The sequence below is a fragment of the Populus trichocarpa genome, chromosome 3, assembly GCF_000002775.5.
Source record: "Populus trichocarpa isolate Nisqually-1 chromosome 3, P.trichocarpa_v4.1, whole genome shotgun sequence".
NCBI lineage: Eukaryota > Viridiplantae > Streptophyta > Magnoliopsida > Malpighiales > Salicaceae > Populus > Populus trichocarpa.
In genome coordinates this window covers 15,533,758-15,550,497 of record NC_037287.2, presented here as the reverse complement: position 1 = coordinate 15,550,497, position 16,740 = coordinate 15,533,758, and the positions used below count along the sequence as shown (strand labels likewise).

Here is a 16,740-nt window from a genome sequence, read left to right as displayed (position 1 = left end):
ATACATCATCTTCTATCAAGTTTCGGTATTTATCAGTTCCAGCACACGAAACCCATAAAATGCTGAAAGCTATCAAAAGGTTTACCGGCACACATAATTTCTGCACAAGAACATCTCTCTCAACGTTTGCGCTATGATCAATTAGAAGGGTAGAGTCTAATTGGCTAAAAAAATATGCGGTGGATAGAGCACAAAATATAGTAAAATTCATATATCAATTGCTGCAACATCGCCGCCGCAGCAGCAGCAGCAGCAGCAGCATTATTTAAAAGTTTCTACTAAAACTAAAACATGTATTCTACGATACATCTCATAGGATGCCGATGTAATTTACATTACTTAACCACAACACAAAACAATACAATACACATACTTAAACACCCCCATAATATATTTATAATAACATTAATACCTTCCAAATCTCCTCAAAAATTATGCTTCAAAAACTTGCGAATCCCCTTGAACAATCCCCATTCATGCCCATGCCCCTCATGCTCATGTCCATGCCCATGCCCCTCATGCTCATGTCCATGCCCATGCCCATGCTCATGCTCATGCTCCTCGTGCTCATGCTCGTGCCCGTGCTCCTCATGCCCGTGCCCGTGCTCCTCGTGATCGTGCCCATGCTCATGCTCGTGATCGTGCCCGTGCCCGTGCCCGTGCCCATGCTCCTCGTGATCATGCTCATGATCATGCTCCTCATGCTCATGCTCATGCTCCTCGTGATCATGCTCATGATCATGCTCCTCATGCTCATGCTCATGCTCATGCTCATGCTCCTCTTCTCCTTCAACATGGTGGTGCTTGTGATGCTTCTTGTGGCCCCACTCCCTCTCCTCTCCATTTGCCACGTCATCATAGAAAGAAAACCTCTGACCCCCATGGTGAAACCTGGTCCACCTAGCAGGAATCTGCCTAACAACGCCACGTGTCGCCTGATGATCACCAAGTTCAAAACCATCATCCTTCTCACCGGATACAACCATATCATTACCGTAGAAACGCGGCTTCATCATATTGTGCCCGTGACGGCATCCGTGACGATGGCGTACCGGGAGTAACGGGCGTCGAGGCAAGAAGTGAAGGTTTGTTGGACGGAAAGTCACGACTGTTAGCGGCACCGCTGTCTCAATCGATTCCGTCTTCACCTCCGTTGATGACGATCCTGGTTCCTTTTGCTCCTCGATTTCTACATCAGCTGGATACTTTATTTCAGTTGCGGGCTCACTAGTTTCGGGTTTCTGGCTTGGGAGGAAGAGAACAGGCGTGGCTTTCGGATCGGATCTTGGTAATTCGGGTAGAGTGAAGTCCCCATCTGGTAGATCTGACGGAGTACGAGAATAAGCGACGGCGCATAGAAAGAAAAGAACGGTGACGGTGAGTTTGACGAACATTTTGAGATTAAAAGGTTATGGTCAATGTGTGGAGGTTTATATAGAACGAGGGGGCTAGTGGGAAAGGAGGGAAAAAGGCGGGCAGCGGGCAAGACGGTATGCCGACCAGTGGGAATGGAGAAAGAAAGGATTCGCTTGTCGATCGGATTTGTGTGTTGAATTGATCAAGGGGCTGGTGCTAAGGGAAGAAGAGTATTACTTCTTTATTTTGTTGAGAATGGTAAGATTGGGATACAGTTTGCGTGTATGAGAAATTTGTTGTGCGTTGACCAGAGGGTGTGCTCTCATCCAGGGTGGGTTTGGCCAGTTAATTACATTCATGCCATTAATTGTAGGTGCTGTCCCGTATATCTACCGTTACCATACAACCAATGGGCCACGTATTTTTACCATTCTACGTAGTTCTAAAAAAGTATTAGCAAAATATCATAGTATTGGTTGTTTTAAAATTCATGTTTTATTCAAATTAATTAAAATGAAAAAAATCAAACCAGAATTTTATAAAAAATTAATTGTTAAGAAATGAGATTCAAAATTTGATGACTAGAAAAGAAAGATGAGATAAACTAATTCGACATAAGAGATAAGAATTTAGAAAAATGAGAAAGAAAAAATGCGTCACCAGGAAGAAATCAATACTCTATTTATGACACACTTATTACTATTACAAATATCTTAACGAGAGGATTCTAACCAAACTTTGAAAGACCTGGTGAGGTTAATTTATGGTTATTTATGATTTTGTTTGGTGATATTTCATGTGTAGTTAGAATCGTCATGTCGAGAATTTTTTAACGGTATTATGTGTGTACAAACAGAGTCTTGATGTGTTCATGATGACTCATTCTTTCTTTTTCTTTTTAATTTTTCTTTCCTATCACATCATCTCATCTCCTCTCTCTTTCTTAATCATTGGATTTTCAATCTTAAGACGTTTCAAAATATAACTAAATAACCCTTATTGAGAATAACGATCTTGTATAAAAATAATACTAAAAAACACGATCGTATTCAAGCTATGCTATTTCCTAAATATTTTTAAACCTATATTTTTTTTCTAAATGTTTTACTAAGCTATTTTTTTTTTAAATCATGCTTATAATCGGCAACTCCAACTTTCAATAACTCTCGAATGTGTAAGATCGCGAGCTAGTTTGGTATTATAGTATCGAATGTTTTTTAAAGTATTATTTTGAAATAAATCAAAATAATATATTTTTTATTTTTAAAAAATTATTTTTGATATTAACACATTAAAATAATTAAAAAAAATAAAAAATAAAATTAATTTTTTTTAAAAAAAAACACTTTTAAAATGTGTAAAATCAAACTAGCACTGTACCTGAAAAGGAGAAATAGGATCATCATCCAACAAGGTCCAAGCAGAACGTGGGGCTTATAATAAAGGCGTGCAAACTGACGTCATTCCGGAATTAAAAACTCCACCTGGCATAATGGGTTATTTAAAAAAGGAACGCGTTAAGGTGGTCTCTTTTCAATAAAGTCCACCTGGCATAATGGGTTGCGTGTAAAGTTGGAAACTATCTGTCATATAATTATATTGTTCATACTTCATGGTCAAGATCCTAGTTTCGTTTAATTAGATAACATGTCTCCATTATTTTCAGATCAATTTATATATTAATTAAAATTAATTAGATAATTATCTAGGTGATGGCTCAGTGGTAAAAGTTTGGGACCAAGATGTTTGCTTCCTCTGTGGACTCAAGTTCGAGCCCTGTGGTTGCTCATATGATGGCCACTGGAGGCTTACATGGTCGTTAACTTTAGGGCCAGTGGAATTAGTCGAGGTGCGCACAAGCTGGCCCGGACACCCACGTTAAACTAAAAAAATCAATTTCCTTTCTCAAACTATCTTAAGAGTATGCTTCCTTGTTAACCTACGCGTTTAAAAATAATTTTAAAAAAATCCATTTACTTATTGACTCTAGAATTTAAATTTTAAAATTTTAAAAAGTGGAGTATGTATGGGTAATTATTTTCAGTTCGGTTCGATTTTTATATAAAAAAAGTAACCAAACCGATTTAAAAAAAAAAACCAAAACCGAACCAAAACTAGTTCAAACAGGCCAGTTTCGGTTTGGTTCGGTTTTTATGACAAAACCGGTTTAAACCGATTTGGCTCGGTTTTGGCTCCGTTTGGCTCAGTTTTTTTTCGGTTTGGGTTCGATTTGGTTTTTTCAGTTTTAAATTTATAAAACCAAAACCGAACCTGTTAGTTTTTTCAAAATTTTAATCTTTTTTTTTTTACAATTCAGTTTTTTTAATTTTTTTCTCACCTCTATAAACACACGCATCTCTAATTACTCCATCAGATCCTCAAGTCTAGATGCATGCTATCAAAAAAAATTATTTTTTTAAAAGGGAGAATCATTCTAATCATCATCATCATTTTTTTTTAATCCTAAAATTTAGCTGGGCCGTAAATTCTAATGGATTAACTGGGCCGAACTAGGAAAAAAAGAAGAAGGAAAGTTGGTTCATTTTCCAATTAAAAAAAGTGTATGACCAGGCTTGGGCCTTCAAAAAAAGTTTTGGAAAGCCCAATTACTGGGATCTGAGCATGTCCTGTTTTGCCCGTGGTTCATTTACATGCCATGCTTTTCAGAAACACCCAGTTGATCCGATCCTCCTCGAATCCTAGCTGCTCCTTGGCCCTTCCACTCTCAGATCGGACGGTCGTGCAAATACTTTTTTAATTTCCAGCCGTGATGAATTCAGTGATAGGAAAAGACTCCATGGATCTAGCTGCACTCGATACAAGTCCACACCAAACAAATTATAAAGACGTCCCCAAAGCCATCATAGCCAATAAAAATTTTAGTGACAAGATTATATAATGTTCTCCCCAAAGCCGGTTTAACGAATCAAAACTTATTGAAGAATTTTCCTCAAGATTCAATTTTTGGACCATAAAAAGAAAACAAAGTGCCAGCACCCTAGACTCGATATTTTCTATAAAAATAACCAATATTGTCAAACTAGTCGGAAGAGAAACCAGCTTAAACCAAAGAAAACCACACATTTTCTTCACAAACCTCTCGAAGTCTCAAAAGAATGTTATCGAGAGCCTTTACCAAGCCCAAAAAGAGCCCTAAACACGGAGATAATGAAAGCAAATCAGGGACGTCGATGCTAGATTCTGAAGATTGCCTAGTAGGGTTCATGGATGATCGGCCTTTGTTTTTTTGTGGAGAAAGTGTGTCCCGCCTGAGCTTAAGGGAGACCTTAAGGGCTTCTGTTGGTGTCATGGGAGAGAGCCCTTTAGGGATGACTGAAAAGGTGGTTTTGTTACGAGGCAAAGTTTATGCACTGAAGAGGTTTAGGGCATTGCGTGTTAGGAGGCGTGAGTTTGGTAAGAGAATCGAGAGGTTAGCTCAGGTGAGCAAGAGGTGTGAATATCTTGTCCCTGTCATTGCTTACCTATACACAAAGAGGATCAAGTTTGTTGTCTCTGATTATTTCCCCATGGGAAGCCTTGCTGACTTGCTCGCTGGTGAGTTTACAAACACCTTTACAATATATAGCTCAATACTTTATACATATATTTATTCCTTTTTCTTTTGAAATTGTTTTTTCAATGAGTAATGATTGCTTGATGCCTAAAGTGATCATGCCAGGGTGATTATAAGAGAAAATTAAGCCACATCATGATAGTGATGAATTTCATGGGAATTAATTTTCCTTTCCTTTTCTTTTTTTTCTTTAGAATAATCTTCATTTATCTTAATTGATAGAAATTGGATTTTTTTTTAAACAACATCAACAGAACATTATGAAATACGATAATTAAGACTATACAAAAGAAAAAAAAAATCATGAAGAAAAATTTTACAGCTACAAGAGAGCATTTAATTTGATGCAAATTAATGATATTGTCCCACTCATACGAAGAGTTACGATCATGTATACAACACTTGCCACATTAGTTCATGTATAATTCTGAGATTTTATATAAAAATTTTTTTATTCGAAAGAGATAATTACTTCGGTTCAAACTTCAAAAGACTCAGGCTATTTTTGAATTGCCTAGGATAAAAATTCCTTCTGGAAAAATTGGACTTGATGCTTTGAAGAGAGAAATATCTGTGAACTGAATCTGTTTTTATGCCCTATTTGTTGACTAATTGAGGTGGAAGGGAATGCGGTCACACTGCCTTGGATTGGAATCAAAGGCTAAGAATAGCTCTAGACATTGCACAAGCAATTACATTTATTCACACACAATACCCTCCGTATGAAAAGAACATGCTGATGAACGTGCACGGGAACATAAAATCCTCCAATGTCATGATAACTGTTAACTTCACCGCCCGCTTGTCCGATTACGGCCTCACTCAACTGGCTGGAGAACTGGAGGAAGTTTCCGATACTTGGCAAAGAAAGCCGCCCCCCTCGCCTGAAAGTCCTTACACCAACAAATTGAGTCAGAAAAGTGATATTCTCAACTTTGGTATTTTATTGCTGGACATGCTAGGAGGGCCAAGAGTTAGAGATTTCAGGAATGGCGTAATGGAAAGAATGGAAGAGATAAAGAAAGGTGATATCGAGTTTTTTGAATTTATTGTGGAGGGCAAAGAAAGGAAGCAAGCTTTGCTTGTTTTGGATATTGCATTGAAATGTGCAGACAAGGTGCCGGAAGCTAGGCCTCCAATAGAACAGACCTTGAGGCGTCTTGGAGATGTACTTTTGATTAAATAGATCGAATAATTGCTTGCAGCTTTACGTGTAATGTTTTAAAGGAAACAAATGTTTTTTTTTCTTTTTATTATTATTATTATTATTATAAAAATAGAACGAATAAATTTGCATGCGTGTCTACGAGGCTGCATAAATGCAAGCAGACTTGTTGATTATTATGACTTACGGTGGCAGAGAGATGTTTTTATTGATTTAGAGAAAAATTTAAATTATATTTGAGATTTTATTTAATAATTTAAATTATTAAGTTGTGATGATTTTTTAATATGTTATCAGAATTTTGATGATCAAACGATTACGAGTTTGAATCTCATCATATCTATTTGATAAAAAATAAACACAAGGTAATATAAACTTTTATAAGTTTAAAATTTAAAGGTTTTCACTTAAGAAGATATATTAGAAAATAATATAAATTATATCTTGAGATTTCATTTAAATTATTTAAATAAAATAAAGGTTTCAATTGTGAGAAGCCGAAACAAAAACCCTAACTTCATGTTGTTTTCATGCATCACTGTCTGTTATTGCTAAGACTTTGCCGGATATTATGATTAAAGATACTCTCTATTGTTCCTAAAATCGATATTATATATATATAAGAAAAAGATTGACTAAATATTATTTGTAGATTTTAATCAGTACTCACATATTTGTTTCCTTATTTTAGGCATTGTTCTTACTAGCTACAACAAGTGACAAGGTTATGTTATTAATGTAGTTTACTTGTAATTCTAATTTCTGAAGTATATTTTTAATCTTTATATATGTCTACTTTACTTCTACATATGAATATGTAAGAAAATAAAATAAAATTGTGTTTTACATGTATACATGCTCATAATAAAATAAATAAAATAAAATAAAAAAATCACTGTCTAAGCTAAAATAACAAACATTTTCTGTTGGAGAGAAGATGAGACATAATATAATAAAAAAGGAATTTGCAAGTTAATTAGCCCTGAAAGCCTGAAACAAAACCAAAGACAGAGGAATACGTCAAATACAAGAGTACAATACAACACACAATACAATACAATACAATACATATATATATATATTGAAAAGCTAATTATTAGCTCGAGAAGACAAAATCCTTAATAAAAATTAATCAACTTGCTCTCTGGTCGGTACATTCAATAGTTCTCTACTCTAAATCAGATCGATCATCAACTGTTAAAGATGACAAAATCTGCATAGTTTGCTTAGACATAATTTTGTCTCTCTACTAGTTGGAATTCTCATTTGTCTAAACTTAGTCTAAAATGTTCAAATATTGAAAAAAGTTGCCATGTCATCCGTACGTAGTCATTAAATATATATATAGATACTGAATTAATTAAAGGAATGCCCTTTCCTTATTTATTTTTCTTTCATTTTTTCTTGTTTTTCTCCTATTTATTAATTTTTCCAAATTTCCATGTACGAGATGGTATCTGATCACAAATCTCTTTAAAAGATGAAAAATAATTCAACTATGAGTGATCTTGACCATTAAGATTTACATAATCTATCATTGAATCCCATGTTAAGATTATGTGATCCAATTAATGACTCAATCTTTTCAATTTGTTCTTGCTATTTATCATTTTCCTTCAACGACTAAGACTCATATTGAAATTTCTTAAAAACTATATATATAATTAATATCGGGTGTATAAAGTTTGGAGTGGAACATTGCTATTTTAATTTTTTTAAGGACATGCTTGGTAGGAGAGTGAAGGGGTGAAAACTCACCCTTGTAATTTTTCACGCCTTTACTTAAGTTCGGGAGAATTTTTAATGGAGGTTAAATTTTAATTTTTGAGTTAAGTTTCAACTTTGGGGAGGGAGGGGGGGATTTTCTTTTAGTTTTGTTCCCTTACCTCCTTTTTTTACAATTTAACACTATTATATTCTTTTTTTTTTCATCCCCTTCAATTTTGTTTTAGACCATAAATATAAATTATTTAATTTCTTATAATCATATTTAATTTAATTTAAGACTTGATTTGATTTTTATTGTGACCCTTCAAACATCCTTAATATTTCATCTTTTAATATTATTTAACATTCTTAACACTTCGTTTGTAAATCTTAACCTTTTATAACACACACACACACACACACAGAGCTTACAAAAACAATATTTAGTGATGAAATCAGGTCCGGGGGGCAATGACATTGACAGCATTGTGGGCCCTGAGAGGTGGCAAGTTGACAGTAGAATAGCAGGAGTAGCAGGCAGAGAATCACACTCCCATTGGTTCAGTGTTGCTAGGTCTCTGCGCTGCAGCTTTTCTCGTGTGGATTCTTCTACTGACCAGAGCCTCATTAAAGTCAGCGGACCCCATGTGACTGACAGCTGTCAAATACCAAACACACGAGCGTACAGAACTGTCTCCTCTCCCCTCAGTGCCTTTATTTTATTTACCAACCAAAACTGCACACGTACTCCCACACTCTTTCATGCCCAGCATCCTCTGTGTCTCCAGCGGTCGTCCCCTACCTTCCAACCATATCTCTTTGACACATGGAGGTTCAGATGGTGGTGGCCCACCACATATTGTTGCAGACTGTACATGGAATCTGTACCTACTCGTAGGGATCACTGTAGCTTTCCTTGAGGGGGAAAAAAAACTTACATATTTATTTTTTTGCAAAAACGAATTATCCAACCCACCACAAAGCGCGAGTCAACTGCAAAATTTAAAACTGTAAAAATAGTTTCGGTAATTCTAAAATATCGTATCCGTACTTCTTAGCCAGCTTATTACTTGGTCTAGGTTGGGTGTTTTTTTTTTTTTTTTTGACTTCTTGAAAATGGAGGTGTTTAAGCTGACGCAATTCATATATAGTCAGGGCATTAAGGATGGATTTTCTTTTAATCCCAAGACTATGTAGTATACAATTACAAACTGAAGTTGATGTACGTACCACAATATCCTTGTAAATATTTGCTCCAAAGGGAACACGACCCTTTCGAAATCAATGGAATGGAAAGTTAATGAGCTGTGCAATTCTTTTGATTTGGTATTTGTTTTTTCTTTTCCTGTTGTTTTTTTTTCCGGTAAGGAAATAAGATGGGTTTGAAGAGGGCTGAGGATCCTATAAATTAGTTTAATCCCTCTAAATGTAGAAATGTTTCCCTTCAACTCTAACCCTAAATTTCTCAGAAGTCCAGATGCATCATCCATGATCATCAAATAGTATCTGAAACTAAAAGAAACCTCATCTTCTCTACCCTTCTTTCTTTCTTATTTTTTCCTCATCTTTTCTTTTAAACTCTTATACAGTACTATACGTGTGTGATAATTCCCCACACAAACTATTCACAGACCAAAAAAATTCAATATTCAAAGAGGGGGCCATCATTGTAGCTTCGAAAATAGCAGGGCATCCTAGTGTCATTTATAACAAACAGTAGGATTGATTAGAAAAACATGATCTATCTAGGCTTGAGGCTGGAGCAGTGGCATGATGTACTTGGATATAATGAGCACCCATGTGGTGGAAAATATTTATTTGACTGGATGATCGGGTCTTGACTGCTGGATCGATCTCCGCTCCCATGTAAAAAATGATTGGTAAATGAAGGAGAAGATTAAATGGCCGTATGCTTCTCTTTATAGGTATCAGTCTCATATCACCTTTTCTTTTGAATTTTTGGTGTATGCATGTATCCTTAGTGCCTCTTGTCAAACAGTAGCTCTTGTCTGTCAACCAAATAATTAAAAGGTCACACTTGTCGTGAGTATCAGCCAAATTGCTACTATTTCCATGAAACAACAGCTCGGATGGAACACAATCTTTTCCTGCGTTCACCATATATTATCTCTCCCATGTATACCAAGAGATATCAGTTCACAGACGCGACTGTGTTTATCAAGATTAAATCCAACCTTCTTATTTTGATGAAGACAAGCCCTTTGTAAAGTAAAACAAGTTAAAACTCATGAGAAAAGACGTCCTCATGACCTGGCTTCTGGAGTTAAATCCCATTTGACGAGGCGGAGAGCATATAATTTATGATTGAGCCCCTCTAGAGTTGTTCATTAGAGTATATATAATTGATTAAATTATTAAAGTAGTTAATTAAAGTAGCATGAACTGATCACTTGTCTTCCACAAGTTTTTTTTTTTTTTTTTTAACTGGTGCCACTAACCCTAGACGGGAACTTCGATCCAAATGCGAATCAAATGACGGTGCTTCCTTAGTCAAGATGTTAATTAAGCATTATCTAGCACTAGAGCAGGTAGGGTCACGTTATAAATTCAGATCTTCAAATCCTATTGAATCATTCGAGTCTAAAAGAAAAAAGATGAAAGTTACTGCTAGATAAAAAATATTTAAGACTAGAAGGACTAAGAAATCACTACTGTTATTTTATCCTCTGGTGAATATTTTTTCGTCACAATAAGAAAAAAAGGTGAACCTCTCTTTTGACTCCAAAGTAAGCCGGAAACTCTATATAAATAGCTACCAGGTATGGATCGCTGAAAGGCATCATATGATCAAAGAAAGCAGAGGAAATGGGGAGTAAAGAAAGGGAGAGATATTTTGTTTTCATGGACTATGATCCTGAATATGAGCGCATTCGAAATGATCGGTCAGTCATCATGACATTATTAGTTAGAAAATGTTAATTATAAGATGCATTGTATCATTCTTTGGATCTCTAGCTAGCTATCTAACATTAAACTTTTTCTTGTTGGTGTATCACAGGACAAAGAGAGGAGCATATGAGCTCGACATGTATCTGAGCAGGAAGCATGATGAGTTATTGGCAAACACCCTTGCGCATGGCAGCTACAAGAAGACAATATCTTTGATCATTGTTGATGGTTTTGCAGTAGAAATCACTGAAGACCAGGTGACTTTTATGCAACATGTAGTTTGTTTAATGAGTATTTGTCCAAAACACTCGCTTCTCATTTTCTCTCTTGTTTGTTTTTCTCTACTCAAAACAGGCAAATGCGCTTAGATCTACTAATGGGGTGAGAGTTGTGGAGAAGAATCAAGAATTTCCGAATTAATTATTAAGAAGCTAGAAGCTAGGGTATCCACTACCCAGGAAAGAGCTGTGGTAGATTTGGTGTCACATGAGTTTATAAACTCATTCGTGTACATGGAGGTTGAGATATTTTCTCTGGGGTTACTTATGATCTCAAAAAACCAAAAAAAATGATAATAATCATATATAATAATAATAATAATAATAATAATAATAATACTGGTGAATACCAGAGAGATATGTGTTAAGTGATAGCAGGATGTTATCTCAGGAATCCTGTTTTCTCGTTAGCTAGATGGGACATCTTCATTAATGATGACCAGGCAGTAGTACTGCAAGTATTGGGATCTATATATAATGTATTAAGTTTTGGAAGATCAGTGATATAAAAATGAATGCAGGAAAAACTTATTTTTATGTGCTTCAAAACTACTTCAATTTAATCTTGATTTTACTGCTACTGGGGATTCATGTATTTGCATTGAAGACTTGAAGTTGTCCTACCGCAAGCCCCTCAAAATTATCTTTGCCTCCCTGCAACATACAAACAAATGTGAGTGACAAAAAGGTAGACAGGCTCCTATAATGCACGTTGGATGGGATAGGACAGGTTATACTATTCAATATATTCATATGTAGAGTAGCTAGGGGATTGGGTCTCCCTCTCCGTCTCCCTTTTTCTGTAAAGGAAAAGGCAAACATACTTGAAAATGGCTCCAACTTTCAACAAAGTTAAATGAAAAGCCAGCTGACACAACAGTCATATATATGGTACTGCTATCACATGTTTGGTAATTGGCTTCAGCACGAGTGGGGACTCTATTTTCTACTCCAGTACTTGTTTATGGTCAATGCCCTTCAGTCATTTAGGCTTAAAATTCTATCTTGTTCTTGAATCACCCTGCCGGTAGCAAATGTGTGTTTTTCATTGACCTATTTTAGCTCTCCAAGGGTGGAATCTTTCCTCCCCAGCACCTACCCAACTAGCCTTTAAAAATTGATTCGTTTAACGTAGAATTACAAGGATAACAGTAGAAACGTGGAGTTTAATTGATGTGTTTTTTTAGAACTCCTACTATAAATTCACCGTATCATATATTACCACCAGAAAATTGAAAAAAGATGATGGAATATTCCATGAAAAACTTTTGTCGACAATTACGATACCGATAGAATTGCTGATAGAAACATGTTGTCGTCAAGATGCTTGTTGGGAATTTTTTTTCGTCGTTGATTCCTTCGGAACTTCCTTTTTTTGATGGTATTGCCAACAATATATTTACACATAAAAATTTAGATTTTACTGTCCATTTGCCATCAAAAATTCCGTCGGCAACCTTAATTGCCGACAGAATATTCCATCACCTATTTTATCAGAAATGCACCTTAATTGTCGGTGGATTATTTTGTTGTTTATTTCATGAAACCAAGTTAATCTCATGAAAAATAAATCAAAATAAATTATGAAACTGATCAATTCCCAACCAACTCAATGTTGAATGCTGAATTGGAAAAAATCAATTAAAAAAAGGACATAAAAAATAACATGAGTCAACTTGGTTTAACTCGTTAAACACTATCCCTGGGACATAAGGCTAAGATAATCTAATAGAAAGTAAATCAAAACTAATCATGAAACTTAATTCTCAATCAACCCAATATTAAATGATGAGATTAGGAAAAAATAAATTAAAAAAAAGAAAAAAAAACTCAGTCAATCGAGTTAACCCGCCAAACCTGTAATTTGTTTTCCTGAGATTGGGATAACCCAATAAAAATCAAATCCAATATTGAAGGATGAATTTGAAAAAAAAAAGGAATTGATTGAAAAAAAACAAAGCACTATTCCAATGAATAGTATTTTGTGAGGAGAAGTACAATAAAATCCCATAAAAAGTAAATCTAATATTGAAGAATGAAATTAAAAAAAAATAACTCGAAAAAAAAATCAAAGAAAAAAAAAACAAAGCATTATTCTAATAGTGCTTTATGAGGAGAGGTACAATAAAATCCCGTAAAAAGCAAATTCAATATTGAAGGCTGAAACTGAAATGATGATTTATGAGGAGAGGTAAAATAAAATCCCTAAAAGTAAATCAATATTAAAGAATGAAATTAAAATAAAACATTGATTGAAAAAAATATATCAAAAGAAAAAAAAAAGCACTATTCTAATAGTGTTTTGTGAGAAGAATACAGTAAAATCTCTTAAAAAACAAATCTAATATTGAAGAATGAAAATGAAAAAAAAGAAGCATTGATTGGAAAAAAAGCAAAAATAACAAAAACAAAGCATTATTCCAATGAATAGTGCTTTGTAAAAAAATGGTACAATGAAATCCCTCATCTTTTAGTGTTTTTTATTAATATTATATAGAAAAAGGATTCCTTAATAAGCCAAAGTTTTTTCTTTTTTTAAAAAATTATTTAGGCCCTACCAGTCGCTAAGACCAGCCTAAGCAACCAAACTTGCTAGTTGCTCTAAAGGACTAACTAACGAGGTCGCCCAAGTAAGGGCAACCAACGTAGTCGCCTTATTTTTGGGCTACCCAACCTCGCGGGTCACCTGACTAGCGAGTAACCCATTTTCCCCTCTTTCTCTCTCTCTCTCTCTTAACAAATAAAGCTACATGTCACACACCTCTATATACTATTTTATAGGGGCGATTATGTTCGGTTCGGTTTGGTTCGGTTTTTATATAAAAAAATTAACCAAACTGGTTTTTTTTCAAAAAAAACCAAAATTGAACTAAAACCAGTTCAAACCAACTGATTTCAGTTATTTTAGAACAAAAACTAGTTTTTTTGGTTTTTTTAGTTTGGCTTGGTTTTTTTTCGGTTTAGGTTCAAGTTAATTTTTTTGATTTCAGGCTTATAAAACCGAACCAGTCGGTTTTTTAAAAATTCTAATCAGTTTAATTAGATTTTTTTCATGGTTCGGTTTTTTCGATTATTTGTTTTTCTATTTTTAAAATTTTTTTACTCACCCCTACTATTTTATGAATAATTATTTGACAATTTCACATATAGCACACATTTTTTATGTCTTGCACACACAATATTTGCAAGACATACATTGTGTTCCATCACCAATAGTTACCCTTCTAGTACACCTACTTCTAGCCTTCGTGAAGGCCAATAAAAATAAATAAACTCAATCACTCTAATACATTAACTTCTCCTCCAATCATGTACCAAGCACAAAACTCATAACTGCGCGCTCGTATCAATGGATGAACCATCTTGGGTGGCAAATGCAATGATTTTCTTATCCATGTAGAAATTCTAAGCTAGGTGTATAAATATACTCGGTCTCACCAAGTAGAGACCAACTTTGGATAGAGCCAGACAAAGACTAAACCTAGATACACACATAACATGCTTTTACTTTTCTTTTTCTATACATCATCTTTTTCTTCTCCACAAGTACTAATTTTAGTATTGAATAGTTTTTTGTTCTATGAGGGACTTAATTTTTTAGAAACTTCCAGCTCATAGATCCAATTTCATAGTAGACCATGGAAGGCCCGATATTTTTTATGTGAAGTTTATCGTTATCAATTGGTAATTATATATATTTAATAGTTCTTCCTAGTAAAAAAGAAAGAAATAAGAAAGGGGGGAAAACGAAGACATTAGAGGCACACATGCGTCGGACACAGATTATAATATTGTTGAGAGTTTTGTCATCAAGGTATGTATATTTCCTTAGCCTTCTTGGTTGTTTCTGGCACTCATATATTTATATGTCATTGCAGAAACGTATAAATAAATAGGCATGGGGCAAGTGGGATTCCAAGTGATTATTTATCACCCTTTGAATATGCTTTTTGCACGATGAATCGACAATTAACATCTCCATTACAGAGAGAGAATACAGTTTCCGCCTTTTATTGGACCTGAGAAGGGAATAGATGCTCCCATATCCAAGTTGCACAGAAAATGTTGATGGGAACCAAATTGTGTGCCGTTTAAACTAATATTTCTGTGTCCTTTAGAGAATCCGAACATATACTAAATGATATAAAGATAGTTTAAATTCGATGCAGTTGTTTGGTTTTGTCTTGTATGGTTAGTTGTCTAAATTCACTTCTAACCTAGGGCGTCTTCCTTAACAGAAGCTGTTGATGCCTTGTTTGGTTTTGTCTTGTATGGTTAGTTGTCTAAATTCACTTCTAACCTAGGGCGCCTTCCTTAACAGAAGCTGTTGATGCCTTGTTTGGTTAAATATAGTATTAACTATATAAGGTCTCAAATAATGAAGCTGAGAACAGATTGTGACTTGAGCTGCATCATGTCTACAGAGTCTAGATCTGGCCCAGTATTCTGTGACGGGCTGATAGGATGAAGAAAAGCTCCTGAATTCTCTCCCACCGGCAATGGTGGTGTCTTCATATATCCTCGTTGCTTTAGGGTTTATACCTTGGGCATTTAATTGTTGGATCGGAAATGGTAAGATCCAGTTTGTATCATGAATGAGTTTCCATCAGATCTTATAATTTCTTGGCAAAGGGCCGTAGCAATCGAACATAAATACCAAGACAAATTCGAAAATAGCAATGCTATATTTACAAATAAATCATACAAGCATGCAGCAATTATTATTTTTATGTTCAACCAGTCATTTATCGCATCTATCATGTAAAAAGCATTTTTCATTCAAAATTTGACCTAAATGTAAATCCCAGATATAACTAATTTAAGAAACAAAATAATTGCTGCCAAATTATAGATTTGTAATCTGTTTTATAACTCTCGCCCACTTCAACATTCATTTGGACCTATTTCTAACTTGAAACTAAGTAATCATTAAAGACTCAACAAGACCGCTTGAAATTCATCTGGGATGAAAAGAAGTGATTGTTTTATTTATTTTTATTAGTATAATCAATCTCTCTCTCAATTGCTGCTGCCATAGCTAGGAACACTAATATACTCGACCTTCTAGAGCAATATTTATTCCTCTCTAGCTCCCAATCAAAGAACAAAAATGGTTAGATGCCTTTCTACCGATTTAGACCATTCCATGGGCTTGGTCGTGGCGTCGGCCATTTCTCATACAGACTTGGGCTTAGGATTGGTGGAAACAGGGCTGGTCTAGATTTTAATTATCCCAAGATATCTGTAGTTATTTGTATGCTAGAGGATAAATTTTATTAACATTAATGAAGGCCAAAATTGTGCCAATGCTTGTTTCTCTGCCGTTGGATGAGAAAACATGGGCTTGCTCAGAGGGGTCAGTGAATATGCATAAATTGTTGTAAGAACCACGTTGTTTGGCCATTAGAACTTCTAGCTAGCTAAGTGTTGTGGTGCATTTGTTGCAAAATCTCTTGTTTGCGACCATTTTTAAAAAACTCAACGCTTCATTTTTTTTTTTTTAATCCGGGGTGTCCGGGTCAGCTTACGCGCACCACAACTAATTCCCAGATTCACTGAACACCCTGCAAGCCCAATAAACAGGTAAGACACCACAGGAATAACATGCATGCATGCTGAGACTCAAACCCAGTGTCTCTTCCGTCTAGCCTCGAGGCCTCAACGGTTCATTTTATTCTCTGCTTATGCTATCTTGGTACGGGCGGATTATTCTTCTGGTCATAGATCAAGCAATACTGTGCTCAGATTGA

The 16,740-nt window shown here is 35.0% G+C and overlaps 3 protein-coding genes across 3 annotated transcripts; 2 read left to right on the top strand and 1 right to left on the bottom strand.

Moving 5' to 3' along the window:
- Positions 1-184: 184 nt before the first annotated feature.
- Positions 185-1,642, bottom strand: LOC18097054 (uncharacterized). Its single transcript, XM_006385732.3, has one exon. It carries the CDS (start codon positions 1,392-1,394, stop codon positions 426-428), a length of 969 nt encoding a protein of 322 aa, XP_006385794.1. The 5' UTR covers positions 1,395-1,642; the 3' UTR covers positions 185-425.
- A 2,662-nt stretch (positions 1,643-4,304) lies between these two features.
- On the top strand, positions 4,305-6,276 carry LOC7465311 (probable inactive receptor kinase At3g08680). The gene is made up of 2 exons (XM_002304515.3): positions 4,305-4,911; positions 5,548-6,276. Exons 1-2 carry the CDS (start codon positions 4,473-4,475, stop codon positions 6,114-6,116), a joined length of 1,008 nt encoding a protein of 335 aa, XP_002304551.1. The 5' UTR covers positions 4,305-4,472; the 3' UTR covers positions 6,117-6,276.
- Positions 6,277-10,537: 4,261 nt separating this feature from the next.
- Positions 10,538-11,539, top strand: LOC7497841 (subtilisin-like protease SBT2.5). Its single transcript, XM_002304514.4, has 3 exons — positions 10,538-10,705; positions 10,822-10,969; positions 11,067-11,539. The coding sequence occupies exons 1-3, from the start codon at positions 10,629-10,631 to the stop codon at positions 11,130-11,132; spliced, it is 291 nt and encodes a 96-aa protein (XP_002304550.2). The 5' UTR covers positions 10,538-10,628; the 3' UTR covers positions 11,133-11,539.
- Positions 11,540-16,740: the final 5,201 nt, after the last annotated feature.